At 46.4% G+C, this 27,837-nt stretch overlaps 1 protein-coding gene and 1 long non-coding RNA gene across 4 annotated transcripts; one reads left to right on the forward strand and one right to left on the reverse strand.

Annotated features, from left to right (window-relative positions):
• Positions 1–76: 76 nt before the first annotated feature.
• DNAAF1 (dynein axonemal assembly factor 1) lies at positions 77–27,620 on the forward strand. 3 transcript variants are annotated; one of them, XM_059905560.1, is made up of 12 exons: positions 78–320; positions 2,426–2,561; positions 3,012–3,103; positions 4,731–4,952; positions 5,091–5,257; positions 8,191–8,312; positions 16,875–17,041; positions 18,368–18,625; positions 23,416–23,525; positions 25,192–25,248; positions 26,141–26,513; positions 27,295–27,620. In XM_059905560.1, the coding sequence occupies exons 1-12, from the start codon at positions 197–199 to the stop codon at positions 27,399–27,401; spliced, it is 1,935 nt and encodes a 644-aa protein (XP_059761543.1). In that variant the 5' UTR covers positions 78–196; the 3' UTR covers positions 27,402–27,620. The 3 variants fall into 3 exon arrangements, 2 of the variants coding, with proteins under 2 accessions (XP_059761542.1, XP_059761543.1); XM_059905559.1 differs by having other exon boundaries at positions 77–320; positions 26,141–27,374; XR_009499150.1 differs by lacking the exons at positions 26,141–26,513; positions 27,295–27,620 and having other exon boundaries at positions 77–320; positions 23,416–24,395; positions 25,192–25,226.
• LOC132354027 (uncharacterized) lies at positions 20,727–25,764 on the reverse strand. Its single transcript, XR_009499151.1, has 3 exons — positions 25,304–25,764; positions 24,976–25,198; positions 20,727–23,556 (listed from the first exon to the last, which is right to left on the reverse strand). It is a non-coding gene; the product is annotated as an uncharacterized LOC132354027 (long non-coding RNA).
• Positions 27,621–27,837: the final 217 nt, after the last annotated feature.

A 27,837-nucleotide genomic window follows, 5' to 3' on the forward strand; every position in this document is an offset into this window, starting at 1 on the left:
GGGGCCGTTACGGGACCCGCCCCCGGCATCCCGAGTGCGCGTGCGCAGCGGTTGCCGCGGGGGGTACCAGGGAAGCGTAGGGCTGCCAACGACGCAGACGCAGACGCAGAGTGGCCTGGCGGGCTGGAGGACGTAGAGATCTCACACAACCGGGCTTCCCCACTGCTACGGGGTGTTCAGTGTTTCCGGAATAAACATGCACCGCGAGGCCTCGGAGCCCGTGGCGGACGGGGGAGCGGAGCAGGACTGCGCGCGGGAGCCGGGCTTGGAGGAGTCGGCGGGTGACCACAGGAACGCAGGCCAAGGGGACCGCAAGGAAGGTGCCGACAGCCGCCCCAGGGAGGCGAGGGGGGGCGACGGGCTGCGCCCCAGCACCACACACCTAGTCTTCACAGCCAGCAGTTTCATACAGATGAGGAACCTGGAACTTAAAGAGGTTATAGAACTTGCTCCAAACAGATTACCCTCAGCCAGTCAATGACAGAACAGACTCACGCCTGGACAGTCTGACTCCAGAGCCCAAGCCCTCACTGAACACACCATTCTCCCCACCGCCCAACTTTTTAATGTTTTGACTGTTTCCCTTTATTGCCGGCACCATGTAAGATCAAAGGCTCTCTCCCCCTCTAGACGACAAGCTATGTCAGGGCAGGACATCCTGATTGAACTGGCAGTGGCCGGTCCAGTGCCTGATCTGTGGTAGACAGAGTGAATGACGAGCTGGTGCTTCTGACGTGACTCCTCAACAAAGTTTTCCGGAATGGGCTTAGAAAACAGCCTCCGCTCCTGCTTGGCTTGGACTGTAAGGGAAACTTTTTAGGGACTGGTAAAGAAACTACTTGATTTGTGTCTCATTTTTTGAACCCAGCCAACAAATATATCTTGAGCATTGACTGTCCAGGCAAGCCCTGTAAGAGTTGCTGTAGGGAAGCCTTGTTTCTCTGTGCACAGACACAGGTTTGAAGCCACTCCTGCTGGGTTCACACTACCCCTCTGCAACTTGCCGGCTTTATGGCTGTTTGCCCAGAGCTTAAGCTCTGTATAGGGCAGTCTCCTGTTTTGCAAGCGAGATAGTTATAATTAGAGTGTCTGGCATACATTGGGCCAGTAATAAATGGTAGTTCTAGTTACTAATATAAGCAATCAATTATTATGTATATTGAGCACCTAGTCTTTCTTCCACAAACCTTTATCTCGTGCCTCTTGTGGCTGGGCATTGTATGCAGTGGGAAATGGGAAATTATAAGATACAGTCCCACACACGGAGTGTTGAATCTCATTCGGTAGTCCACAGGGACACCCAGAGAGCAGCAGCAAACAGCCCTTAAGATTAAGTGCATTTGAATCAGCCAATTTTGATTGACCTTTAAAAAAAAATAAGTGCATTTGAACGTGTTCATTTTCTTTCTACCAAAGATATTCCCATCATTTTTGTTTCTTCTTGTGTGTTTTTTGAGAGCTTTTTTTAAAATTGAAGTATAGTTGACTTATAATATTATATTAGTTTAGGTGTACAACATAATGATTCAAAATTTTTATAGATTATATGCCATTTACAGTTACTATAAAATATTGGCTGTATTCCCTATGCTGTACAATACATCCTTGTAGCTTATTTATTTTATAGATGGTAGTTTATATTTCTTAATCCCCTACCTCTATCTTGGTCCTCCCTCCTCTTTTGAGAACTTTTTAAAAAGAACAGAGAACATTATAACAAACACCCATGTATCGCCACCGAGAATTGAAAATGATTAGCATTTTAATCATATGTACCTGAAGTCTTTTTTTAAAGAAATAAAACATTTCAGATAAGTTTGATGTTTTTTGCCCTACCCCACCTCTATTCCTAGTCCCATTACCTTCTCCCCGCCTCCAGAATTTTGTGTGGGTTCTTTCAATCTCGTCTGTCTCTCTCCCTATCTATCTACCTATCTATCTATCTATCTAAAATGTGTCCTTAAACAATGCATAGCATAGGTTTGTGTGGGTTTGATTTATGTAAATGATATCCTGTGCTTATTATGAAACTTTTTTCACTCCATATGTGTTTCTGCGAATTATCCATATTGATTGACATAGCTCCAGTGCATTCTATTCCAAGGCAGAATAATAATCTGTTGCTTTATTTAACCAGTCCCTATGGATGAACATTTGCATTGTTAATAGGTTTTGGCTGTTAGAAGTAACACAGAAGTGAATATCTTTGCACACGTCTCCGTGTCCAGCTGTACAAGAGGTTTTATCAAAGATCTGCCTAGAAGTGAAATTTTCATAGTCCTTATCAGTGCTTTAAAAATCACTGTGATACATTTAAAGAGTACCGGTTCCATGCTAAAAGTGGACAGTTATTCATCAAGTTGAAATTGGGGGACATTTTTTATACATTTCTCGATCTCTATAGAACCAATCTCTTATTTTACAGAAATTAATGATCCTAAGGAAACATGCCTGGGTCCTTCGGACACTTCCTACCTCAGCGAGCAGAAACACAGTGGTGATAGCTGGTCAGATGGTCGCTTAGCACACCAAAGAGATGACAAAGAAGATCGTGGCCCCAGGTACGTGGGTGTGCTGTTGCCAGTCACAGCACGCTTTTACCCACTAAGGTGGATGTGATAATCACCCCTTTGTCCAGATAAGGAAATTGAGGCTCATAGAGATTAAATAGTCGGCCCCATGTCTGAGGATTAGTCACAGAGTCAGGATGGCATTGCTCTGTGGCATAACTAACCACGATCTATACAACGTTAATGCTGGACCTGGAGAGAGAGAAACATGAGTAGTTCTTGATGACACAAAGGTACTTCTATTAGAACACACTTTGCAGTTTTTGAGAAGGCTGAAAGTCACAATATTGGATGAAGCCTTGAAAGCTATAAACAAAGTCATTGGGCATATAGAATATTGTGGAATTTGTGGACGGAATGGGTGTGGCAAAGAATTTATGGGATATATTTTACAGCTGACAAATTGAAATAAATTTCTTGTTCATGTTTTTCATTCAACAGAATGACTAAAAATTTTCTACAAAAACTGTGCAAGAAGCACAAGCTTTATATTACCCCAGCACTGAACGATACGCTGTATTTACACTATAAAGGTAAGGGTCTGGTGGAGGAGCTACCTCATGTCAGGTGGAAAGACTCTAGTGGTGTTAAGAATTACTCGCAGGGATCATCTGGTGTTCTTAACTTATATTTAAGTAGAAATTTCAGAGTTTAGTGGAGATGCATGGAAAAGCAATAATATTTCTTTGAAGAAAAAGTCTTACGTGACTGGAGTTAATATGGGTTCAAGGGAAACACGTTGGTATCTTTTATTTATATTTGCTAAAGGACTCATACTCTTTCGAACCAGTAGCTACTTGTAAATACTTTGGGCTTGGGAGGGTTACGTTGTGAAGGACTGTGTCGGTGTCCAGTATCACACATAAACTTAAGTTCAGGTTCATAGACGGGGCTATTCCAGCAATGAGGAAGCAGAGTGGTAACTCCCAACCTTGTGCTGAATTTGGGATGGCCACCCTGCTTCATCAGACCATCTTTATGTTCATTTGTTCAGTAAATGTTTACTGAGAGCCTTCTGTGTGCCCGGCAAGTGCTGAAGATACAGAGACGGATATGGTAAAGATGCTTTTGGTGTCTTGGGGGATAGGGCGGCCACTGTGAGAAGGTTCACGCTGTGCCAGGGAGATTCACGGAGGGCTCCAGCAGCACAACTACTTTAAAGGTGTGGAACGACCCCTAACTGGTCTCCTCACCTCCACGTTGCCCCCTCCAAAATCCTCCACCCAACGTCTAGGTGTAACAGTGATAAGATAACTTAGGAGGGCAGACCCCAGAGGACCAATATTTAAGAGGTGGGAAGAAGAAGAAGACCCAGTGGGTTAGACCGAGTAGAAAGAATTAGAGAGGTAGAAGAATTAGGAGAGAGATATGCCTATATTATCTAGTGCTGCCTAACAAATTATCCCCAAACTTACCAACTTAAAAAATTATCATTATTTGATACTGTTTCTGAGGGTCAGGAATCTGGGAATGACTTAGCTGGGTGGTTCTGCCTCATCGTTGCTATTACCCTTTTTTAATAAAAACTTCTGGTTAAAACTTTTCAGGCAATAAAACAAATGACTTTGAAAAAGTTTTGGTAATAGCAGGTGCACCGTGAATTACAAATCTATAATGAGTCACTCAAGGAAACAAAAATGTTTGTTTTCCTCACCTTAAATGTGGCTCATAAAACTGAAAAATACCGTAAAACCAGACCTGAAGTTTGGACTGGCTTCAGGTACAGCTGGATCCTGGTGCTCACCACGTATCTTCACGAGGCTGTTTCTCCCCTTTCCTTGGCCCTGCTTTCCCTTGTGCTCATTCATTTCAGACAGGTCACCCCTCACTTCCCCCGACTCCCAGGCGAGAAGGGAAGGTGGCTGCTTCAGTGTTAGGCTCTACCCTACCAGGCTGGCAATTCTAGCAGAAAGTTACCACTTTCCAATGGAGCCAGCAAAGCTCCCCAGGATTCATGAAGGTTGGCTCCACTTGGCTAAGCGTGACCAGCTCCCTGCAGAGAGCCATGGGGTAGTATCAGGACAGGGATGTCCCTCCAAAGAGGCAGTGGTGTAACTGAGGAAGGACGTGTGGATGCTGGGCAGATAGGCAAAAAAGAGGGTGACCCCTGTGCCTCTGAGTGTGTAGAAGCTTAACCAACTCCCCCTTCCTCCCCACTAGGCTTTGACCGCATCGAGAACTTGGAAGAGTACACAGGGCTGCGTTGTCTCTGGCTGGAGTGCAACGGAATACAGAAAATTGAGAACCTAGAGGCCCAAACGGACCTGCGATGCCTCTTCTTGCAAGTGAACTTGCTCCATAAGATCGAGAACCTAGAACCTCTGCAGAAACTGGATGCTCTCAATATCAGCAACAATTACATCAAGACCATTGAAAACCTCTGTAAGAAGGCCCTGCCGTGGCGGGGCGGGGTGGGGGTGGGCATTCTCTAGGCCCCCACGTCCACCACCGTTTCCTAGCGGAGGTTCGTAACATTCTTTTCCAACCGTGTTGCTTACTTCTGCCGACCTCCCCTTCCAGCCTGCCTGCCGGTCCTCAACACGCTCCAGATGGCCCACAACCACTTAGAGACCGTGGAAGACGTTCAGCATCTCAAGGAGTGTTTGAAAGTCTGTGTCCTTGACCTTTCCCACAACAAGCTGAGTGACCCAGAGATCCTGAGCATTCTCGAGAGCATGCCTGACTTGGTAAAACACACACACGCACACAACTTGCGTTATCTTGTGTTCTGTAGACAGCAAATCTGTTTTCTCTTTCCCCTCCCTCCCTTCCCCCTTCCTTTCTCCCTGCTTTCTTAACACGCATCACACTTTATTTTCCCTCTCTGTATTTTTAGCTGGAGTGTTTGAAATGCCAGGTGCCGTATCGTTTCACCCACAAATATTTCAGTGTGTATTCTTGACAGATAAGGGCTTTTTAAAAGCATCATCACAATACTATTATCTAAAATATTATCAGAATGACAATTAATAACCAGTCCATATTCAGTGTTCCCCATTTGTCTCAAAAATGTGCTTTGACTGTTGGGTTTTGCAAATCCAAACCAGATCCACACATCGTATTTGGATTATGCATCTCTCAAATCTCTTGATCTATCACAGTCTCCCCTTGGCTGTTTTCCCCCACCCCCCCACCCCCCCCATAAATCTGTTGAGGAAACCGGTCCCTCCTCTGGCTGTCAGCCACTTCCTGGATTCAGTTGACTGCATCCTCTTGGTGTGGTTTAACGTGTTCTGCTGTCCCCAGTATCTCTTGTAAACTGATGATGATGGAGCCAGAGACCTGATCAGATCCAGGCTCAGAATATAACTTTGAGGTTTGCTGTTGCATCAATCAGGGCACCTGTAAGTCTGGTTGCCTCTCTTTTTGTAACTTTAAGCTTGATTCGTGGGTTTGGCTGCTGTCAGTCAGATCCAGCCTTCATGAAGTCCCTCATCAACCCTTCCCCTGATAGTTCCTGCAGCTCCCGATGCACGTTGCCTCCATGTGTGATTTCATTAGGGGTCACACAGTGACCATATCCTAAGTCTCTTATTCCTTCTGCACCTATTAGCTGGAATGCTTCCACAAAGAGCAGTTTTGCTCATCAATTCATGCCTCCCTAATATAAAGTGCATATAGAAAAGGCTGGGATAGGGACTTCCCTGGTGGCGCCGTGGGTAAGACTCCGCACTCCCAATGCAGGGGGCCTGGGTTCGATCCCTGGTCAGGGAACTGGATCCCACATGCATGCCGCAACTAAGAGTTCACATGCCACAGCTAAGGAGCCAGTGAGCTACAACTAAGGAGCCCGTGAGCCGCAACTAAGGCGCCCACCTGCCACAACTAAGACCCAGTGCAACCAAATAAATAAATAAATATTTTTTAAAAAAGAAAGAAAAAGCTAGGATAAATGCTTGTTGGTTTTTTTTTTTTTTTTTATGTATTCCTTTTCAGAGAAATGAGTCAAGAACGTAGGAACCTCTAAAGGTGACAATGAGGTTGAACCTCTAAAGGTTCACGTTTTCATCGTGAACACAAAGATTTACAGATACAGTATTTGATATGATTTCACCCTTGCTGTCATTTTAATTTGGGGTGATTGAATGGTCCATCTTCTGGCCTGTTGCAACCCCTCCAGGCGGCTCCTGTGTCCTTTGGACTCAACTCCAGCAGCCTTTGACGACTTCCTTGCTTTTTAGTGTATATGTGTTGTCATGTGAACTAGGAAAAAATATTCCAAATAGCACACAAAAAACTTGAGTTCACTGTTTAGTGCTTAGGGTATGGATAAGAAGGAAAAAGTGAGTCCATTTAAAGAAAAACAGTAAGCAAATCATAGTTCAAGAACAATCTGTAGAGCAGACTGTCACCAAAGACTAATTTAGAATTTATATTATCACCAGTATATGGTGATAATATAAAGCTGTATTATAATACCCTTTTTTGGCCTGGCTGCCATAACAAAGTACCAGACTGAGTGGCTTAAACAACAGAAATTTATTTTCTCATGATTCTGGAGGCTAGAAGTCCGAGATCAAGGTGTCAGCAGGGTTGATTTCTCCTGAGGCCTCTCTCCTTGGCATGTAGATGGCCGTCTTCTCCCTGGGTCCTCATATGGCCTTCTCGGTGTGTGTCTCTGTGTCCTAATCTCCTCTTCTTACAAGGACCTATTGGATCATGCCCCACCCTAATGACATCATTTAATCTTAATCACCTCGTCAAAGACCCTGTCTCCAAATACAGTCACATTCTGAGGCGCTGGGGGTTAGGACTTCAGCATATGAGTTTGCTGGGGGGACGCAATTCAACCCATAACAAGAACAGTCTGCCTCATGGTTGTTTTGTGATGGCTTTTACATTCTCCATACACACGCAGCCCTTTAGTCCCTGCCCCTGGGGCACAGTGCTCCCCCCACTCAGCCCCACAGAACAGGTCACTTGAACCAGTATATTTATTTTCCTGAACAAGAAAAATCACTTTAGATATGAAAAACATTTTGCCAGTTCAGGCAAACCGATGTTAAATGTTTCACCCACATGTCACCTTGACCATTCACCTTCTTGAGTTTCATCGGCAGGAGGGGAGGTGACAGTATCTAAAGGCGGGGGGGACAGCACACTGGCACTGCTGTGTCACTTTCCCTTTCCTGGTCCCAACTTGACATCCAGGAGACCTATAAGTCTGGCAGTAGATAAGCAGGCACTTTGCATCCTATCCCCTCAGTCACCACTTCTTATTTGTCTAGCTGCTGTGTACATTTTCTTAAAATGGGTCCTGGCTGGGAAGGACAGAAAACGATCAATTGGAGATTAATTTCAGTAAAAGAGATTGGGCGAGCAAAACTAATGCAATCACTGCCCTTGGGTAAAGGCCTCAGGAAGTGTTTTCCAATATTGTTCTGGAAGGACGATGAGAGTTAGGATCTGAAGTTCAAGTGTAATAGAAGAAAGGGCTGCCCAATTCTCGGGACAGTTCTGATGGCGCAGAAACAAAGAAAGCCTCTGCCTTCTCTGATACCGTCTTCATGATTTGATGTCGACACTCCCTGTTTATTATTTTCAGAGCACTGCACATATTAACTGTTTTAATCGCATCCATTTTTCAGTGATTAATGTGGTTCTGCCTGTGTGCTTCCAGCGTGTACTGAATTTGATGGGAAACCCAGTGATCAGGAACATCCCTAATTATCGAAGGACAGTCACTGTTCGACTAAAACGTTTAACATACCTGGATGATAGACCAGTTTTTCCAAAGGACAGGTAAGGAAACGAAAAGCCTTTTGATCATACTTAATAGGTAATAGTTGAGCATGCTCAATATTAAACTTTTAAAAATTTCTGATTTTTGAGCATTTCCACACATCATTAAATATTCCAGTGAAATAGGTTTAATGGCTTACATGATTGTTTATAATAGGAAATTCTGTCTTTGAGCACTTATTCATAGATTTTTCATAATCCCTTGATAATTATCCTTCTATATAAGCCTCTGATCTCGTGGCCGGTTATTTCCTTAGGATGGAACCCTGAGTTGTATTATTGGATTAAAGACTGTGGTTTGAGACTTTTAAAAAGTGTTTTTAAATATTTTCTAATTGTTTTCTAGAATGTTTGTATCAACTTATAACTTCCCCAGACACAGCCATGTAAAAAAAAAAAAAAAAAAAAATCTTTGCCAGGCCAATTGATGAGTGAAGGTGGTACCTCATTTTATTTATTTAATTTTTATTCATTTATTTATTTTTTGGCTGCATTGGGTCTTTGTTGCTGCGTGCGGGCTTTCTCTAGTTGCGGTGAGCAGGGGCTACTCTTCATTGCGGTATGCGGGCTTCTCATTGCAGTGTCTTCTCTTGTTGCAGAGCACGGGCTCTAGGGCACAAGGGCTTCAGTAGTTGTGGCACATGGGCTCAGTAGTTGTGGCTCGCGGGCTCTAGAGCGCAGGCTCAGTAGTTGTGGTGCATGAGCTTAGTTGCTCTGCGGCACGTGGGATCTTCCCTGTCCAGGGCTCGAACCCGTGTCCCCTGCATTGGCAGGCAGATTCTTAACCACTGCGCCATCAGGGAAGTCGCAGTACCTCGTTTTAAATTTGCATTTTTGGGTAACTGATGGAAGTTGGTCATTTTTACTACCTTTGTCAGGCATTTACATTTCCTTCTCTATGAGTATTGCATTCATGATTTCTTCCCAGTTTCCTTTTGTGGGGATGCTTTTTCTTACTGATTCATAAGAGCTCTTTGCATATCAAGAATATTGAACCCAGGACTGCCATGTGTATCATCACTGCTTTTATCTGGGTTTTTAATTTACCTTTTTTTTTCTTTTTGGCCACGCCTCGTGGCTTGTGGGATCTTAGTTCCCTGACCAGAGATCAAACCCTCGCCCTCGGCAGTGAAAGCACAGAGTCCTAACCACTGGACTTCCAGGAAATTCCCTTAATTTACTTTTTGATTGAGGCCACTATTCATTCATTCCAGCTTAGAATAAAACCTCAGTAACTGGGATGGCCTGAAGGGAAGTGCAAATCTGAATTTTCCAACACTTAAAAAGAAACGTAGCTGGTAGTATGTTTTTGAACTCACAAATTTTAGTCAAACTAACACAGATTTCAATCGGAATGGGGAGCCTCCACTTGGACCAGGTAAGAGAACCAGGATCCCTGCTTCTGGGCAGTTGGGCTGAGATGCATCCGTTTCCCCAGCACTGAGCCCTGGGTGTTCAGGGGGAAAGCGGGCGGGCAGGGCCTGCGGGTGGACCTCCAAGCCCAGCTCTGCAGCTGCGGGTCCTGTGCCCGTAGCTGAGCGCCAACCTCCCCAGCTTCAGGTTCCTCATCCAGAAAGTGGGGACAATACTGACCGTGGGGTCCTTGTGAGTATCTGTTAGTATCACGTGGGACTTAAGCAGGTACCAGCTGGTAGGAGGAGGGAACCAGCGGGAACGGCTGTCCCAGAGGATTGTGAGTCCCCACACTGCGGCAGTGCCGCCCAGCAGGACAGTGTAAACAGGGACCTGAGCTGGGCCCTCAGCAGGGAGACCCCCGCCCTGGACGGTGCAGCATGACTTCTCTTCAGGATTTGGGTTCACCTGGGTTTGAAGCCTCATTCCAGCACTCTCTAGCTGTTCCACACTGGGCCCTTGACGTTCTCTCCACCTGGGATGCTCTTCACAGGTGTTTGCAGGTGTCTTCTCACCTGTCATCATCTGAAGATCTCCATGACTGACCACCTATCTAAGTAGCACCTTTGCCACTTCCACCTGCTGTCTCTTCAGCCTGATTTCTCAAGACACATCCGCGTCTGACACACTTGTTTCCCCATAAAAGGGCAGCTCTAACAGACCAAGCGATGTCATCTCTTATGTTACCTGCTGTATCTCCAGCCCCTAGAACAGTTCACCCATTTCAAGTGTACAATTCAGTGGTTTTTTAGTATGTTCATAGAGTTGTCCAACCACACCCCACAATCAATTTTAGAATATTTTTATCACCCCAAAAAGTAGCCCTTACTTATTAGCAGTCACTCCCCAACCCCGCTCTGCCAGCCCCTGGCAACCACAAATCTACTTTCTATCTCTCTGGATTTGCCTATTCTGGGCATTTCCTATAAATGGAATCATACGATATGTGGTCTTTTGTGAATGGCTTCTTTCACTGAGCATATTTTAAAGGTTCACCCACATTGCACCCTGTGTCAGTAAATACTTCCAAAATAATGCTGTGAAATAATATTCCATTTGGAAAGCCCACATTTTTTTTTTATACAGCAGGCTCTTATTAGTTATCCATTTTATACATATTAGTGTGTATATGTCAATCCCAATCTCCCAATTCATCACACCACCACCACCCCTGCCACTTTCCCCCCTTGGTGTCCATACGTTTGTTCTCTACATCTGTGTCTCTATTTCTGCCTTGCAAACCGGTTCATCTGTACCGTTTTTGTAGATTCCACATATATGCATTAATACACGATAATTGTTTTTCTCTTTCTGACTGACTTCACTCTGTATGACAGCCTCTAGCTCCATCCACGTCTCAACAAATGACCCAATTTCGTTCCTTTTTATGGCTGAGTCATATTCCACTGTATATATGTACCACAACTTCTTTATCCATTCGTCTGTCAATGGGCATTTAGGTTGCTTCCATGACCTGGCTATTGTAAATAGTGCTGCAGTGAACATTGGGGTGCATGTGTCTTTTTGAATTGTGGTTTTCTCTGGGTATATGCCCAGTAGTGGGATTGCTGGATCATATGGTAATTCTATTTTTAGTTTTCCAAGGAAACTCCATACTGTTCTCCATAGTGGCTGTATCAGTTTACATTCCCACCAACAGTGCAAGAGGGTTCCCTTTTCTCCACACCCTCTCCAGCATTTGTTGTTTGTAGATTTTCTGATGAAGCCCATTCTAACTGGTGTGAGGTGATACCTCATTGTAGTTTTGTGTTTCTCTAATAATTAGTGATGTTGAGCAGCTTTTCATGTGCTTCTTGGCCATCTGTATGTCTTCTTTGGAGAAATGTCTATTAAGGTCTTCTGCCCATTTTTAGATTGGGTTGTTTGTTTTTTTAATATTGAGCTGCATGAGCTGTTTATATATTTTGGAGATTAATCCTTTGTCCGTTGATTCGTTTGAAAATGCTTTCTCCCATTCTGAGGATTGTCTTTTCGTCTTGTTTATGGTTTCCTTTGCTGTGCAAAAGCTTTTAAGTTTCATTAGGTCCCATTTGTTTATTTTTGTTTTTATTTCCATTACTCTAGGAGGTGGATCAAAAAAGATCTTGCTGTGATTTATGTCAAAGAGTGTTCTGCCTATGTTTTCCTCTAAGAGTTTTACAGTGTCCGGTCTTACATTTAGGTCTTTAATCCATTTTGAGTTTATTTTTGTGTATGGTGTTAGGGAGTGTTCTAATTTCATTCTTTTACATGTAACTGTCCAGTTTTCCCAGCACCACTTATTGAAGAAACTGTCTTTTCTCCATTGTATACCCTTGCCCCCTTTGTCATAGATTAGTTGACCATACGTGCGTGGGTTTATCTCTGGGCTTTCTATGTTGTTCCATTGATCTATGTTTCTGTTTTTGTGCCTGTACCATATTGTCTTGATTACTGTAGCTTTGTAATATAGTCTGAAGTCAGGGAGTCTGATTCCTCCTGCTCCGTTTTTTTTCCCTCAAGACTGCTTTGGCTATTCGGGATCTTTTGTGTCTCCATACAAATTTTAAGATTTTTTGTTCTAGTTCTGTAAAAAATGCCATTGGTAATTTGATAGGGATTGCATTGAATCTGTAGATTGCTTTGGGTAGTATAGTCATTTTCACAATATTGATTCTTCCAATCCAAGAACATGGTATATCTCTCCATCTGTTGGTATCATCTTTAATTTCTTTCATCCGTGTCTTATAGTTTTCTGCATACAGGGCTTTTGTCTCCCTAGGTAGGTTTATTCCTAGGTATTTTATTCTTTTTGTTGCAGTGGTAAATGGGAGTGTTTCCTTAATTTCTCTTTCAGATTTTTCATCATTAGTGTATAGGAATGCAAGAGATTTCTGTGCATTCATTTTGTATCCTGCAACTTTACCACATTCATTGATTAGCTCTAGTAGTTTTCTGGTGGCATCTTTAGGATTCTCTATGTATAGTATCTTGTCATCTGCAAACAGTGACAGTTTTACTTCTTCTTTTCCAATTTGTATTCCTTTTATTTCTTTTTCTTCTCTGATTGCCGTGGCTAGGACTTCCAAAACTATGTTGAATAATAGTGGTGAGAGTGGACATCTTGTCTCGTTCCTGATCTTAGAGGAAATGCTTTCAGTGTTTCACCATTGAGAATGATGTTTGCTGTGGGTTTGTTGTATATGGCCTTTATTATGTTGAGGTAGGTTCCCTCTATGCCCACTTTCTGGAGAGTTTTTATCATAAATGGGTGTTGAATTTTGTCAAAAGCTTTTTCTGCATCTATTGAGATGATCATATGGTTTTTATTCTTCAATTTGTTAATATGGTGTATCACATTGATTGATTTGCCTATATTGAAGAATCCTTTCATCCCTGGGATAAATCCCACTTGATCATGGTGTATGATCCTTTTAATGTGTTGTTGGATTCTATTTGCTAGTATTTTGTTGAGGATTTTTGCATCTATATTCATCAGTGATATTGGTCTTCAATTTTATTTTTTTGTAGTATCTTTGTCTGGTTTTGGTATCAGGGTGATGGTGGCCTCATAGAATGAGTTTGGGAGTGTTCCTTCCTCTGCAGTTTTTTGGAAGAGTTTGAGAAGGATGGGTGTTAGCTCTTCTCTAAATGTTTGATAGAATTCACCTGTGAAGCCATCTGGTCCTGGACTTCTGTTTGTTGGAAGATATTTAATCACAGTTTCAATTTCATTACTTGTGATTGGTCTGTTCATATTTTCTATTTCTTCCAGGTTCAGTCTTGGAAGGTTATACCTTTCTAAGAAATTTGTCCATTTCTTCCAGGTTGTCCATTTTATTGGCATAGAGTTGCTTGTAGTAGTCTCTTAGGATGCTTTGTATTTCTGTGGTGTCTGTTGTAACTTCTCCTTTTTCATTTCTAATTTTATTGATTTGAGTCCTCTCCCTCTTTTTCTTGATGAGTCTGGCTAATGGTTTATCAATTTTGTTTATCTTCTCAAAGAACCAGCTTTTAGTTTCATTGATCTTTGCTATTGTTTTCTTTGTTTCTATTTCATTTATTTCGGCTCTGATCTTTATGATTTCTTTCCTTCTACTAACTATGGGTTTTGTTTGTTCTTCTTTCTCTAGTTCCTTTAGGTGTAAGGTTAGATTGTTTATTTGAGATTTTTCTTGTTTCTTGAGGTAAGCTTGTATAGCTATAAACTTCCCTCTTAGAACTGCTTTTGCTGCAACCCATAGGTTTTGGATCATAGTGTTTTCATTGTCATTTGTTTGTAGGTATTTTTTGATTTCCTCTTTGACTTCTTCAGTGATCTCTTATTTAGTAACGTATTGTTTAGCCTCCATGTGTTTGCGTTTTTTACATTTTTTTCCCTGTGATTCATTTCTAATCTCATAGCGTTGTGGTCAGAAAAGATGCTTGATATGATTTCAATTTTCTTAATTTTACTGAGGCTTGATTTGTGACCCAAGATGTGATCTATCCTGGAGAATGTTCCGTGCGCACTTGAGAAAAAAGTGTAATCTGCTGGTTTTGGATGGAATGTCCTATAAATATCAGTTATATCTATCTGGTCTATTGTGTCATTTAAAGCTTGTGTTTCCTTATTAATTTTCTGTCAGGATGATCTGTCCATTGGTGTAAGTGAGGTGTTAAAGTCCCCCACTATTAGTGTGTTACTGTCGATTTCCTCTTTTATAGCTGTTAGCAGTTGCCTTATGTATTGAGGTGCTCCTATGTTGGGTGCATATATAATTGTTATAGCGTCTTCTTGCGTTGATCCCTTGATCATTATGTAGTGTCCTTCCTTGTCTCTTGTAACATTCTTTATTTTAAAGTCTATTTTATCTGAAATGAGTATTGCTACTCCAGCCTTCTTTTGATTTCCATTTGCATGGAATATCATTTTCCATCCCCTCATTTTCAGTCTGTATGTGTCCCTAGGTCTGAAGTGGGTCTCTTGTAGACAGAATATATATGGGTCTTGTTTTTGTATCCATTCAGCAAGCCTGTGTCTTTTGGTTGAAGCATTTAATCCATTCACGTTTAAGGTAATTATCGATATGTATGTTCCTATTACCATTTTCTTAATTGTTTTGGGTTTGTTTTTATAGGTTCTTTTCTTCTGTTGTGTTTCCCACTCAGAGAAGTTCCTTTAGCATTTGTTGTAGAGCTGGTTTGGTGGTGCTGAATTCTCTTAGCTTTTGCTTGTCTGTAAAGCTTTTGATTTCTCTGTCGAATCTGAATTAGATGCTTGCCGGGTAGAGTAATCTTGGTTGTAGGTTCTTCCCTTTCATCACTTTAAATATATCATTGCCACTCGCTTCTGGCTCGTAGAGTTTCTGCTGCGAAATCAGCTGTTAACCTTATGGGAGTTCCCTTGTATGTTAATTGTCGTTTTTCCCTTGTTGCTTTTAATAATTTTTGTCTTTAATTTTTGTCAGTTTGATTACTGTGCATCTCAGCATGTTTCTCCTTGGGTTTATCCTGCCTGGGACTCTCTGCACTTCCTGGACTTGGGTGGCTATTTCCTTTCCCATTTTAGGGACGTTTTCGACTATAATCTCTTCATATATTTTCTTGGGTCCTTTCTCTCTCTCTTCTCCTTCTGGGACGCCTATAATGTGAATGTTGGTGCGTTTAATGTTGTCCCAGAGGTCTCTTAGGCTGTCTTCATTTCTTTTCATTCTTTTTTCTTTATTGTGTTCTGTGACAGTGAATTCCACCATTCTGTCTTCCAGGTCACTTATCCATTCTTCTGCCTCAGTTATTCTGCTATTCATTCCTTCTACTGTATTTTTCATTTCAGTTATTGTATTGTTCATCTCTGTTTGTTCTTTAATTATTCTAGGTATTTGTTCTTTATTTCTTCTAGGTCTTTGATAAACATTTCTTGCATCTTCTCGATCTTTGCCTCCATTCTTTTTCTGAGGTCCTGGATCATCTTCACTATCATTTTTCTGAAATCTTTTTCTGGAAGGTTGCCTATCTCCACTTCATTTAGTTGTTTTTCTGGGGTTTTATCTTGTTCCTTCATCTGGTACATAGCCCTCTGCCTTTTCATCTCGTCTTTCTGTGGATGTGGTTTTCGTTCCACAGGCTGCAGAATTGTAGTTCTTCTTGCTTCTGCTGTCTGCCCTGTGGTGGATGAGGCTATCTCAGCCCACATTTTCTTTATCTGTCAGCTGATGGACATTTGGGTTGCTTCCACTTTTTGGCTGTCGTGAACAGTGCTGCTATCAATGTTCGTGTGCAGGGTTTTGTGTGTGGACATTTGTTTTCAACGCATTTGAGTAAATACTTAGGCGCACGATTGCTGGATTACATGTAAGAATATGTTTGCTTTGTAATTGCCAGGCTGTCTTCCAAGGGGCTGCGCTATTTTGCATTCCCACCAGCAATGAAGGAGCGTTCCTGTCGCTGCACAGCCTTCCCGGCATTTGGTGTTGTCAGTGTTCTGGATTTTAGCCGTTCTGTTGAGTGTCAAGTGGCATCTCATTGGTTTAATTTGCACTTTCCTGACGTCCTATGATGATGAGCTTGTTTGCCACCTGCCTGTCTTCTTTGGTGAGGTGTCCAGCTCTTTTGCCCACTTTTTAAAATGTGTGTGCTTTTTCATTTTTGAGTTTTAATAGTTCTTTGTATGTTTTGGATACAAGCCATTTTTCAGTTATCTTTCTTGCAAATATTTTCTCCCAGTGCAGTTTGTCTTCTCATTCTTTTAACCTCTTCCCGTTTTTAAGTCATCTTTGTATTAATGAGTTGCAATAGGTCTTTATATATTCTAGATACAACCCCCGATCAGGTGTATGATTTGCATACCCATTCTGTGGGTTGCCTTTTATTTATAGTATTCTTTGCATGACACACATTTTTAATTTTGGTGGAGTCCAATTTCTCTATTTTTTTCTTTTGTCACTTGTGCTCTTGGCCTCATATCTGGAAGGCTTTGCAAACCACTAGAGTTTAAAGATTAAAATGTGCATGTGTTAATATGTATCCTTGCAGTCATATGTCCTGTGCCTTTAGTTTGATTTTGGGGAAAATGAGCAAGTTTGGTCAGATAGTATATGTTTTGGATTTACTTCGAACCTGTGACAATTCAAACCTCCCCAATTTCTGGGGTGTTCTTGTTTGTTTTTTGTTTTTAATACTCCTAAACAGAGCTTGTGCAGAGGCCTGGGCACGAGGAGGGTACACAGCTGAGAAGGAGGAGAGACAGCAGTGGGAGAGCAGAGAGCGGAAGAAGATCACAGACAGCATTGAGGCCTTAGCTGCAATCAAGCGCCAGGCTGAGGAGAGGAAACGGCAGAAAGCAAGCCAAGAGCAAGGTGCATGCTTGAGACACAAGGAGGACCCTGAGCTCCGTTTAGATTAAAAATCTGGGCTGTTGAACTCACAGTCTTTCATCTCGGGGACTGGGGGTGGGGGGTGGGGACCATTCGTTCATGTACCTGCGGATCCACCTGCCCTTGACCTCATGCAAGGACGGTGCTCAGGGCACCTTATTAAGTAGGAACCCCCTTCCTCCTCTTACACCCAGTAGAAGAGCCAGAGTCTCTATGTGTGCTTTTAAATGACATTTAGTGTTTTTCACCTAATTACAAAATGTGAATACGCTACACATAGAAAACATAGAAAGGCAAGAGTAATAACAGTATCATAGCAAGAACCGCTCAGTATTCAGTGCGGGTATTTCCTGGCTTTTCCTCATGCATGTAACACATATTTTTTTTTTAATAGAAAAAAATGTCATAGCTATATTGCTTTCTTTTTTATATATATAAATTTATTTATTTAATGTATTTATTTTTGGCCACATTGGGTCTTCATTGCTGCACGCAGGCTTTCTCTAGTTGAGGTGACCGGGGGCTACTCTTCTTTGCAGTGCACTGGCTTCTCACTGCGGTGGCTTCTCTTGTAGTGGAGCACGGGCTCTAGGCGTGCAGGCTCAGTAGTTGTGGTGCATGGGCTCAGTAGTTGTGGTGCATGGGCTCAGTAGTTGTGGCTCGCAGGCTCTAGAGCACAGGCTCAGTAGCTGTGGCACACGGGCTTTGTTGCTCTGTGGCATGTGGGATCTTCCCAGACCAGGGCTCGAACCTGTGTCCCCTGCATTGGCAGGCGGATTCTTAACCACTGTGCCACCAGGGAAGCCCCTGGCATAGCTATATTGCTTTTTGCCTACTCTTTTGAATCAGCATAATAGTCCCATAAAATAGACGTTCCCCTGTAGCATGGTTTTATTTCCCTTTTCCCAACTTTTACTTTTGATATTTTTCAAGTTTTAAGAAAAGCTTAAAGAATAGTTAAAATGAACAGCTGAATTGTCTGTTTAGATCGGAAGGTTGTTCATATTTTGGCACACATGGGCACACATGCACACAGTCTTTCCTGTTCTGCTGAGCCATTTGAAAGCAAAGGCAGACATCGTGGCCCTTAACCCCAAACACCTCAGCCTGCGTCTCCTAAGAGCCCCCTGCACAGCTTTCTAGTGGCTGTGTCCTGTGCCGGCAGTGCACGCGCTAGGCATCGCCCGGTGGGCTTCCAGCCCGTGTATTTAGCACCTAAACAGCGCTCTGATGACCATCCCGGCAGTTCGCCGCAGGTCCCCCTTGTCCTCCCAGGATGTTCCCAGCTCACTGTGGACTTCTGTTCAGGGGAGGTGCTCACGCCAGACAGTGCCGGGGACCTGGGCGCCAGTGTGGAAGGGGAGGAAGCGCCTGCAGAGGACAGAGAAAGGTGGCAGAAGACGGAGCTGTCTGTCAAGGAGAGCTTCGAGGCCAAGGACGAGCTATTCCCAGAAAAGTCAGAAGAGTCGCGTCTCCCGGAGGAGCTGCCTGTGGATGCTGACGGAGAGCCAGGAGGGGCGCACCCTGCCGAGGCCCCGCCACCGAGCCCCGGAGCTGCCTGGGAAGGTAGGTGGTTGCGAACAACAGGGGTGTCGCTGGGCCAGCACCCATCTGGGGGCCTCGGGTTTCCACTTCTGACTGCTGGGTCTGCGAGTTATCTAGAACCCCAAGGGGAGCCAGGACTGCATTTCTAGTATCAGCTTCAACAGGGTGCAAACAAATGGGTGAGACGCTAACAGTGTATTTGATCTAACCCAGTACATCTAAAATATAATAACTTATATCATCATAAAATTATTCATGAGATATTTTCCCCCTTTTGACACTAAGTCTTCAAAATCCAGCCTGTATATGCCACTTATAGCACATCTCAATTCACATGCTTACTTTTGAATAGTTAAGGTGAAATGCATCTCTATGAAAAGAAGCAAGTTGTTTTGGGCTGCTTCATTTTTTCAATTGAAATGAATTAAAAGTAGATACAATTAAATAAAATTTAAAATCCGGCCCCTCAGGAGTACTGGCCACATTGCAGGTACACGGCCATAGCTACCACAGTGGATGATGCTGATCTAGAAGGGCAGCCCACTGGCAGGTTCTCCCAAGTTCCTGGGGCCCTGCTGACTAACAGATAGACCCAGGACTCGGCCCTGGACACTGCCCATTACTGCTGTGTCTGTGCAGCCCTGGGAGACCCGAACCTTCCGTTCCCAGCCTGAGCAGGATTTGAGGTCCATCTGGGGAGGTCATTTGGTCTGGCCCCCACTGTCTGGGAGAGACCTCGAAGTAACCCTAGTCTCTAGACTGCCGGGGGGGCAAAGGCCACACCCCAGGGCACCAGAGATGGGTGAATTATCTTTCCAGCTGAAGATAATGGCAGGGCAGACTATCCTCAAAGATTAACTCAACTGAGCTCTATTTTAATTATTCTTTTCAAAACCTTACTGGCCACTCCATACCCCCAAACAATCAGTGCTCCATTATTCACTGGGATTTACTACCCACCCCCGTTTTGTTCAGTAACATCTGAAAAATTTATCTTGTAGCCTAGAGTCTTTAACAAGATGTCTGTGGGAAATAGAAACGCACCTTAGGAAGGAGGGGTGGTGTAGGGAGTGAGGTGACCTGTGACTGTGCTGACATCCATGGCCCTGGCCCCCATCAGGGATGCTGGAGCTCATGAAGTCCCCCGGGGTCCCAGCAGGTGAGGCGGGAGCAGTGGGCGGAGAGCAGGGAAGGAGCAGGAAAGTGCGTGGGATCTAAACAGCCAGAGTCACAGAGAGAACAGGCTCCCGGGGAGGGGGACATGCCCCGCGCATCCCTCTGATGCCCAACTCACACTTGTCAGGTGGCTGCCGCAGCTCCTCTTCTGACTTTGCCGTGAGACTGCGTGCGGCTGCAATGCATCTATGAGAAGCGTGACTTGTCTCGATTTAATTTCCCTTGGGAGGCACTGAAGCCCTGCTTTCTATGGCTCCTGGCACCACTTTGCTGGATGGGATTGTAGACCCTCCAAGACCTGGTCACTCCTTGGTTTCTGGGAGAGAATTTCTACTAGACAAGGGTCACGTTTTCCCTCAAGCTTCCCACAGATGGCGATGTTATAGGTTTTATTATTTAAAAGGGGCACTAATCATGTATTAAACACACGGGAAAAGGGCATTCTCTGAACTACTGATGCAGGTGTTGGCACGTGTATTCTGAGATCCGGATACAAGGTTTTGCCTGCATCCTCACTCCCACTCCGTTAAGTTTTTTTGCCTTGAAACTGCACCTAGCCTAGAAGCAGAGTTTTCTATGAGTGAAACCATCAATTGCCTTCCTGAACTAGGGGCACATTTAACAAGGAGCTGGCAACCTGCGGCAGGTCGGAAGAGGGAGGCACAGCCAGATGTTTATCTAACATGTCAGCCAAGGCCATGACTTCCAGCTTAGCCTCCCCAAAGTCCCACGATCAGGTGCTCTCACCATTAACCCATGTTACTGAGTTGGCAACTGGGGCTCAGAGAGGTGAAGTAACCTGCTCCACGTCACACAGCAAGTGATAGTGGGGGCAGAACTGAAGCCAGATCTGCCCGCAGAGACCAAGCTGGTCTCTATCTCGATTCACTGCCATCCTCCCTGCTTTTAAGCCCCCAGGGCCTTTGCTGCCCACCCCTCCCCCATAGTCCCCTCCCTACTGAGCTAAACCCTCTGGGTGTCCTGAGTCCCAAGAGGGGAGCTGGGCTGTCAGAACAAGGAGGTCCCTCTTCCACGCAAGTTACTCAACCCCAAGAAAAGCAAATTTAAATATAAAAGCCATCTGTTTAAAAAAAATCACTTTTCCATTTACCTTTCTTGCGTGGCACACAGTCTTTCCTTACAAGTCACGAGGCCTAGTGAAGGATGCAGGAAATTAGGAGATAAACGGTACGAGCAGCTCTGCTGCGTTTCCTGGGCTCATCCTCTCTCATCATGGAGTCAGGAACCAGGGAAGGCTGCCTGGGGACCGAGTCAGGGCTCGGAGGCTTGAATAGCTCCCCATCCCGATTTTTTTTTTTTTTTTTTTAAGAAATTAAGTGCTGTGTTATTTATTGCCCTTCTCCACAAAATAAGGAAGAAAAGTTTACAGAATATTCCATATTTACATTCTAGTGACAACACGAGTATAATTAAAAAATAACCCATGTGGGGCAAAGGTCTGAAATAGGATTAAAATGTACATGTTCTGCATCTTGAATCATGATGCCAGTTCCTCTCTATGGTTAAGATTTTCAGTAAGAAAGAGAAAGGGTTTTGCCAAGATCCACAACTATTTACAAAGCTCTTATTTATTTTCTCAGAATAACCATTAAAGTCTTGTGATGACCTCAGAGGAAAATGCATTCTTTTAAGAAATTTTTTAAGTCACAAGTGTGTTTGTTATGGAAAAGTGAATTTACTTGCTTAAGTTGTAAGTGATCTCAGTAATCATATTGATACTTATTAATCTACCACTCAATGTATTATATTAGACAGAAAGCACCTGACTGCTTAGTTTAGTTTTCTCCCTGCAAATTGCTTGAAATTAAAACATGCCTTCGGCCAATTCTGATCTAAATACATGACAAAGCGTTGTTCTTCCGTAAGTGGTAGGATAGTCAGGACTTGGTGATTGGTTTGAAAGATTGGGCAAAGAAGAATCTTCAGGAATGATGCCCAGGCTGCCGGCTTGGGTAACCAGTAGGGGAAGAAGATGTTCAGTGATACAGGGAAAACGTGATGTGAGCGCATACTGTCACGGAGACACACGTGTCCCACCTCTATCTGACGACACTCTGTCTAGAGGAGCCTTAGCTTCCTTCCAGTGGTCACCAAAACGGTACAGAGGATGACACACGCGTTTCACTAAAACACTCTGTGAACAGGCGAGGCAGCAAATTTTCTAGACAGACACCCTGAGGTCAGACCCAAGTCCAGCCCCGTAACCAGCTGAGCCACATCAAGCAAGCCACAAAACCTCCCGGAGCCCGTTCTAGCCCCTGCGAAGTGGGAACAGTCTCTGCCACGGATCGCATGAGGCAACGTAAGGAACACGCCCAACAACTGTAGTCTCTTCCCTGCCTCGCCTTTTCCCGGCACGCAAAGCCTAAGCAGGTAGGTTTTAGGAAACAAAGGGACTTGGCAGCTGCCTGGACTAAAGCTTCTGCTGGCTGGGAAGCTGGACGCCACGGTGCCACGAGCAGGACACAGGGGTCCGGGGGAAGGGCTGGTTGGAGGGGAAGCAGACTGCTGTCGTAATTAGAAGCTGCGAAGCCACGGGCACAGCCAAGTGGAAGAGACCACGACAAACCGGGCCTGGGAGGTGGGCCTGGGATCGTCCACAGCAGCCCCGGAAGCCCCTGCCCACTTCCTCATATCATTCTTTTTTTTTAACGTCTGTTTATCTACTTTGCCTATTTTATTTTATTTATTTATTTTTGGCTGCTTTGGGTCTTTGTTGCTGCGTGCGGGCTTTCTCCAGTTGTGGCGAGCAAGGGCTACTCTTCATCGCGGTGCGCGGGCTTCTCATTGCGGTGGCTTCTCTTGTTGCAGAGCACGGGCTCTAGGCGCACGGGCTTCAGTACTTGTGGCACGCGGGTTCAGTAGCTGCGGCTCGCGGGCTCTAGAGAGCAGGGTCAGTAGTTGTGGCGCACGGGCTTAGCTGCTCTGCGACATGTGGGATCTTCCCGGACCAAGGATTGAACCCGTGTCCCCTGCACTGGCAGGTGGATTCTTAACCGCTGTGCCACCAGGGAAGTCCCCCTTGTTTCATTCTAAACGGGTGCCCCAATGTGGCTCTCGAGTCAAACTGGGCACGGCCAGTCCTCAGGGCAGACAGCGGACCAGCGTGTCATGAGCAGAGCGGGGCCATTCATCTCTAATCATGGAGACCGGAGAGGAAGCAGAGGGCAGGACAGGAGGGGCCTGGGGGAGGAAGACAAGCCCCGTCTGGACTCCACGTTCCACAGGCAACCCTGCGGTGACTTCACAGGTCTCCCTGACGCTCGTGCAGCAGGAGGGGCTGTGAAACTTGGCCTTTGGCACCACGGCCTTTCTTTCTTCATCTCCTGGCCCATCAATCATGCCTTTTCCAAGGTTCCTGCGTATTCTTCACGGATTCCTGGCTGGTGCTTCCATCTCCAGGCTCCAGAAAGGGGGCAGCTGTCTCCCTTTCCTTTCAGACATAATCTTGTCCTAACCTGGGATTCTTGCAGCTCCTGTCACAGGGGCTGGAGGCTTTCAGACCCGAGGGTTTTGTCCTTCCTCTTGGAATCGCCTTAACCTCAGGTTTGCCCGTCTGTCCACGGTGTATGAAACTAACTCCAAGATTAATATAACTCTTTGTTGTTCCTTAGAATCAGCTCCCCAGACTGTGGCCACTGAAAGTGCATCAGGTACAGAGCTCTGTGGAGCTGAAGACTTGGAAGCCATCCGACTGGAGACGAAGGAGAAGCTCTTCATCGACGTACGTAATTGGTGCATCTGCAGAGAAGTACCTGCGGTACAGCCGGTATCAGATCAGACACAAAACTTCCAAATCCTCGCTGCCCAGAGTGTGGCCCTTGGGCCAGCAGGCATGGTCTCCCCTGAGGGCTGCTTAGGAGGCAGAACCCCGGGCCCCACCCCAGACCCACTGCTCAGAACCTGCAGTAAATAAGCCCTCCCCCAGGGGGGTCCGTGCCTGTGCACCTTCAAGACTGAGAAGCGATGGCCCAGATGAGTCCCCTTGAACTACGTCTACAAAACTCTTGACGTGTTTTCCCCAAAGAAGCTACACTGAAAGCAGCTCTGCCTGGCTGGCCGTATACACAACTGTTGCGAAAGCTGCCCTTGATCGTCAGAGCCTCATCCTCTGTGGACAGCTGCCCGTCCTCCTGGCTTCTCGCTGCTCCTGCACCCTGGCCTGGCCTGGCTGTCCAGCGGCCCGTCCCCTGGGGCTTGTTCAGTGAGGGGCCGCCTGACCTTGGGACTGATCACGGCCCGGAGCATGGCCCTCCTCCCTGAAGCCCTTCCGCTCTGATAACAGTTTGACATGCTGTGCCCACAGGAATGGGTCTCCGGGGACGTACACACTTTGCCATGACCCCCGGGAACGGTGCTTTGGTGGGGCGAGGGGTGGGGGCCGGTGCCCCCCACCCGTAGCCTCACACCCTGCTCGCCCGGAGGACGGCCCGCCTCTCTGCCCACGAGTGAGCTCCTTCTGTTCAAGCCGTGCGCGCAGCGTCGCCTGCCCCCGCCCGCTTCTTCCATAAACTCCTACACGGGTGTTTCATTCCCAACCTCACAATTTCACGTGGCTCAATAAGTGTTCAACTGAGTACAGCCAATATTCAGAGTGGGTTTCTGGTTTTCTGGGCCTGCATATACATATGACAAACAAAAGTGGGCAATTCTTCCCTAACATTTGATAACTGACCGTATACAGGACCCCAACACTAAGCTAGTACTGACTGTTCTTCCTCTTTGTCCGGCACTATTTTAAACACATCTTGTTATCGATTGATTTAACCCTTCCAGTAACTCTAAGACATAGGTACCATTGTCATCCCCATTTTACAGATGAGGAAATTGAGAAACAGAGAGGTTAAGCAACTTGCCCAAGGCTACACAGACAGGCAACGATGGAGCAGGAGTAGCAACGCAGGCAGTGTGGCTCCAGAGCCCATGCATCTAACCACACACTGTGCCTGCCTCACACGCTGGACGGGGTGCTATAGATGAAGATACCCCCAAGCACAGCACAAAACAGAAAAGCCCCCCTACTTTGGGGGAGGTCCAAAATAGACTCGTTTTATGCCACATAGAGTCCTAAGACAAATTTGTGTATAGGAGGTACGTCTCCCCCCAGATGAACTGGGTGAGTAACACCAAAGTGAAGTGGAGAAAGAGGTGGAAATTTTTGAAACATGTCACACCTTGCAAATCTTTCACCGATCAGATCCAGGTACCTGGTGTTGCCTCTGCGTGTGTTTCGAGCGTGCACGTGGCCTGAGTGGCCTGGGTCACTCCGCGGGCCCCTCCACACTCGGAGCACGTAGCGCAGGCTTGGTTGGCTGTGCGGCCGCGTCTGGCCCGTGGACCGGGCGTTGGGAGCGTGCCCTCCTGCTGACGGGGGTCGTCTTCTCTTCCAGGACCTGCCTGACTTGGAAGACGTGGATGCGGGCGGATCTCCGGGAGACCAGCACAAGGTGACCTCTCACACATCCCCCCAGTCCCACCTTCCCTTCCAGCCCCGTCACTGACCAGGTATCTCGGGAAGCTGCAAGCCCTTTGTGCTTGGTGCTTGAAGCCTTCTCGCCTCACCTAAGGAAATGCGGCTGTTTACTGTTGCTCCCCTTGCTGAGGCTTCACCACTAGCCGCTTTGGTTTTTTTGAACAGATCTTTTATCACTGATTTTTAATAATCATGTTCTGTACATAATTATCTGAACATTTTTTTCTATCCTTTTGATGTATCCGTATGTTCATCTAGTGAATGTCTGTACCACAGCGACACACGGGCAGGGGAAGGGAGGGAGGAGAGCATAGAAGGCCCTATAGGGACCTCTCCCAAGGTGACCCAACCCTCCTCCCTCTGGCGGTACTGAGAGCCAGTGTGGGCCATCCCTGGGGGGCCCAAGGAGAGGGAAGCCTAAGGTGTAATCTCAGGGCAGGAGCTCGTCATCGAAGGAGGGACACAGACACAGGAGACCACAGTTCCGTGGGGGCCTGACCTCCAAAGCACGACTAGGTGGCCGGGTGAAGGCGGAGCCCGTCAGAAGCCAAGGCTCACAGATGAACCGTTCAGGGACCCAGGAGGGTGTTGGTGCAGCAGGAACAGAGTGGGCGAGGGCCGTACCACACGGAGACCTGACGAGGGCCGGAGGGAGTGGAGACCTGGCTGCAGAGCTCACCGTGGTCTCTAGGGCTCACAGACGGCTGCCAAGGAGTGTCCATCCTGAGGCCGGATTTTCAAGCAGCAAGTGCTGTGCTCCCTCGGGCCCACAGTGTGACGGAATAAAAAAGCCGAATTAGCATTGTGCATTTTAGAGACTATGGTGAAAACAGAAATGTTCAAATACATCTTTTCTCTTTTAACAGAAGATGTGCTTTCCAAAGATTACAGCCATCTCGAGCCTGAGTGACGACAGTGACCCTGAACTAGACTACACCTCACTCCCAGTGCTGGAAAACACATCCACAGACACCCTTTCCAATATATTCGCAGTCTCCAAGGACACCTGCAGGAAGGCCGAGACGGAGACGCCCTTTACAGGCATATTTAAAGCAGCAGCAGAGAGGGACTTGGAAACCCACAGGAGAGACACCAAGGCCCCTCGCCCACTGATCCAGGAGCTGGACGACGATGAGCCTTCAGGGCGACCACCCTGGCCCCCAGCCTGCGAAAGGGAAGCCGCGCCAGCCCCGTGCAGCGAGGACAGGGATGGGGACCTGCTTCTGGCCTCCCCTCCAGGTAGTGTCACCCAACTTTCAAGGCTACAGGGGCCAAAAGCTTCTCAGGGGGAAATGGACTGTGGACCACCCAAACCCAGAGCGGGTGGCCACCTGGGCCTTTGCCCTAGGAATACCCGGGTTCTCAGAGGGGTCATTCACGACCTCTCCAGAGACCACGGAAATCGCTAGAGCATGTTCCTAAGTCGTCGGCCGGGGCCAACGAGCTGCCAGACCGACCCCCTCCCCGACCTTCCCCATCCTTGGCCCTTCCAGACCAAGGCTGCTGAGGGAAGGAGGGGACCGGTGATACCGCAGCTGGGAATATGGGACAAAACGAGGGTGACAGCTGGCCGGAGGGTGTGGGTCTTCCACGTGAAGGCCCAGGACCAGGATGAATGACTGTGAGATGGTGCTGGCCGGGAAGGGAGCTTCAGCAGGCGGGGACGGTGCCCACAGTGCCCGGCTGGGTGGGACCGGTAAAGCCACACCCTGACATGCCCGCCGGCCTGGCGCTGGGGCCTGTGCCCATGACCAGGGAGAGGCACTTTGGGGGAAGCTGGCTAGTGCTTGCTGGTCACAAGCGCACTGGGGGTAGCTCTGTGTTCAGCTTTGTGCCTCCGGGTATGCAACTCGGGAGCTGTTGAACGCAGACAACGCCCGCTGTAATCCACACCGGATGGCAGCCAGGCTTCTTGCTGAACACCAGCTTGCGTAGCTGCCCCGAGGCCAGCACGCGGGAAGATGTGAGGGCTGGCCGCACTTCCCAAGAACACCGAGTTACCCATTTCCTGGCTCTTTAGGAAACAGCCCTGAAAAGGATGAAGTCCAGTCTGAGACGGAGCCTGAGGAGTGCCCGGAGCCCAAGGCCAGAGAAGACTGGGGCGACATTGAATTTGGCCTGGACTGAGCCCAAGGCAGCCCCTCTGTTCTTGGACTAACAGGGACAGGCCCCGGCCTGACCCCCCAGCAGGGGCAGGTCACCCCCTTGCCTGGGCTCCCCTTCCCTTCAAAGAGCTGCGGTTACTGAGGGCGTGCAGGGCCCCGGACGTGGAAGGCTCTGTGCTCCCTGCTCTCAAAGCCTAACACAACCCCTGGTTATTTGCAGAATAAACCATGTAACTGTAAATGTCTCCTTGAGCACTGTAAACATTCTAGCACCCACGCAAGTCCCCATGTTATTGGCTTATTTGATGTCCGGTGAGTCACACGTGATTCACTTCATCAGGTACCCGAGACAAGGACCATTCCTCTCTTCACATGTGATCAGAAACCTAGGTCCCGCCCCAGGGCCCTGTGTCATTCCCAGGGGGTGTTTTCCCTGCAAGAGGGCAGACTCTTCACCG

This window comes from Balaenoptera ricei, chromosome 19, assembly GCF_028023285.1.
Source record: "Balaenoptera ricei isolate mBalRic1 chromosome 19, mBalRic1.hap2, whole genome shotgun sequence".
Taxonomy (NCBI): domain Eukaryota; kingdom Metazoa; phylum Chordata; class Mammalia; order Artiodactyla; family Balaenopteridae; genus Balaenoptera; species Balaenoptera ricei.

Coding starts and splice junctions, on each gene's coding strand:
- DNAAF1 (XM_059905559.1), top strand. CDS start 197: ATGCACCGCGAGGCCTCGGAGCCCGTGGCGGACGGGGGAGCGGAGCAG. Junction 8,313..16,874: donor CCAGTTTTTCCAAAGGACAG/GTAAGGAAACGA, acceptor ACTCCTAAACAG/AGCTTGTGCAGAGGCCTGGG. Junction 25,249..26,140: donor CTCCGGGAGACCAGCACAAG/GTGACCTCTCAC, acceptor CTCTTTTAACAG/AAGATGTGCTTTCCAAAGAT.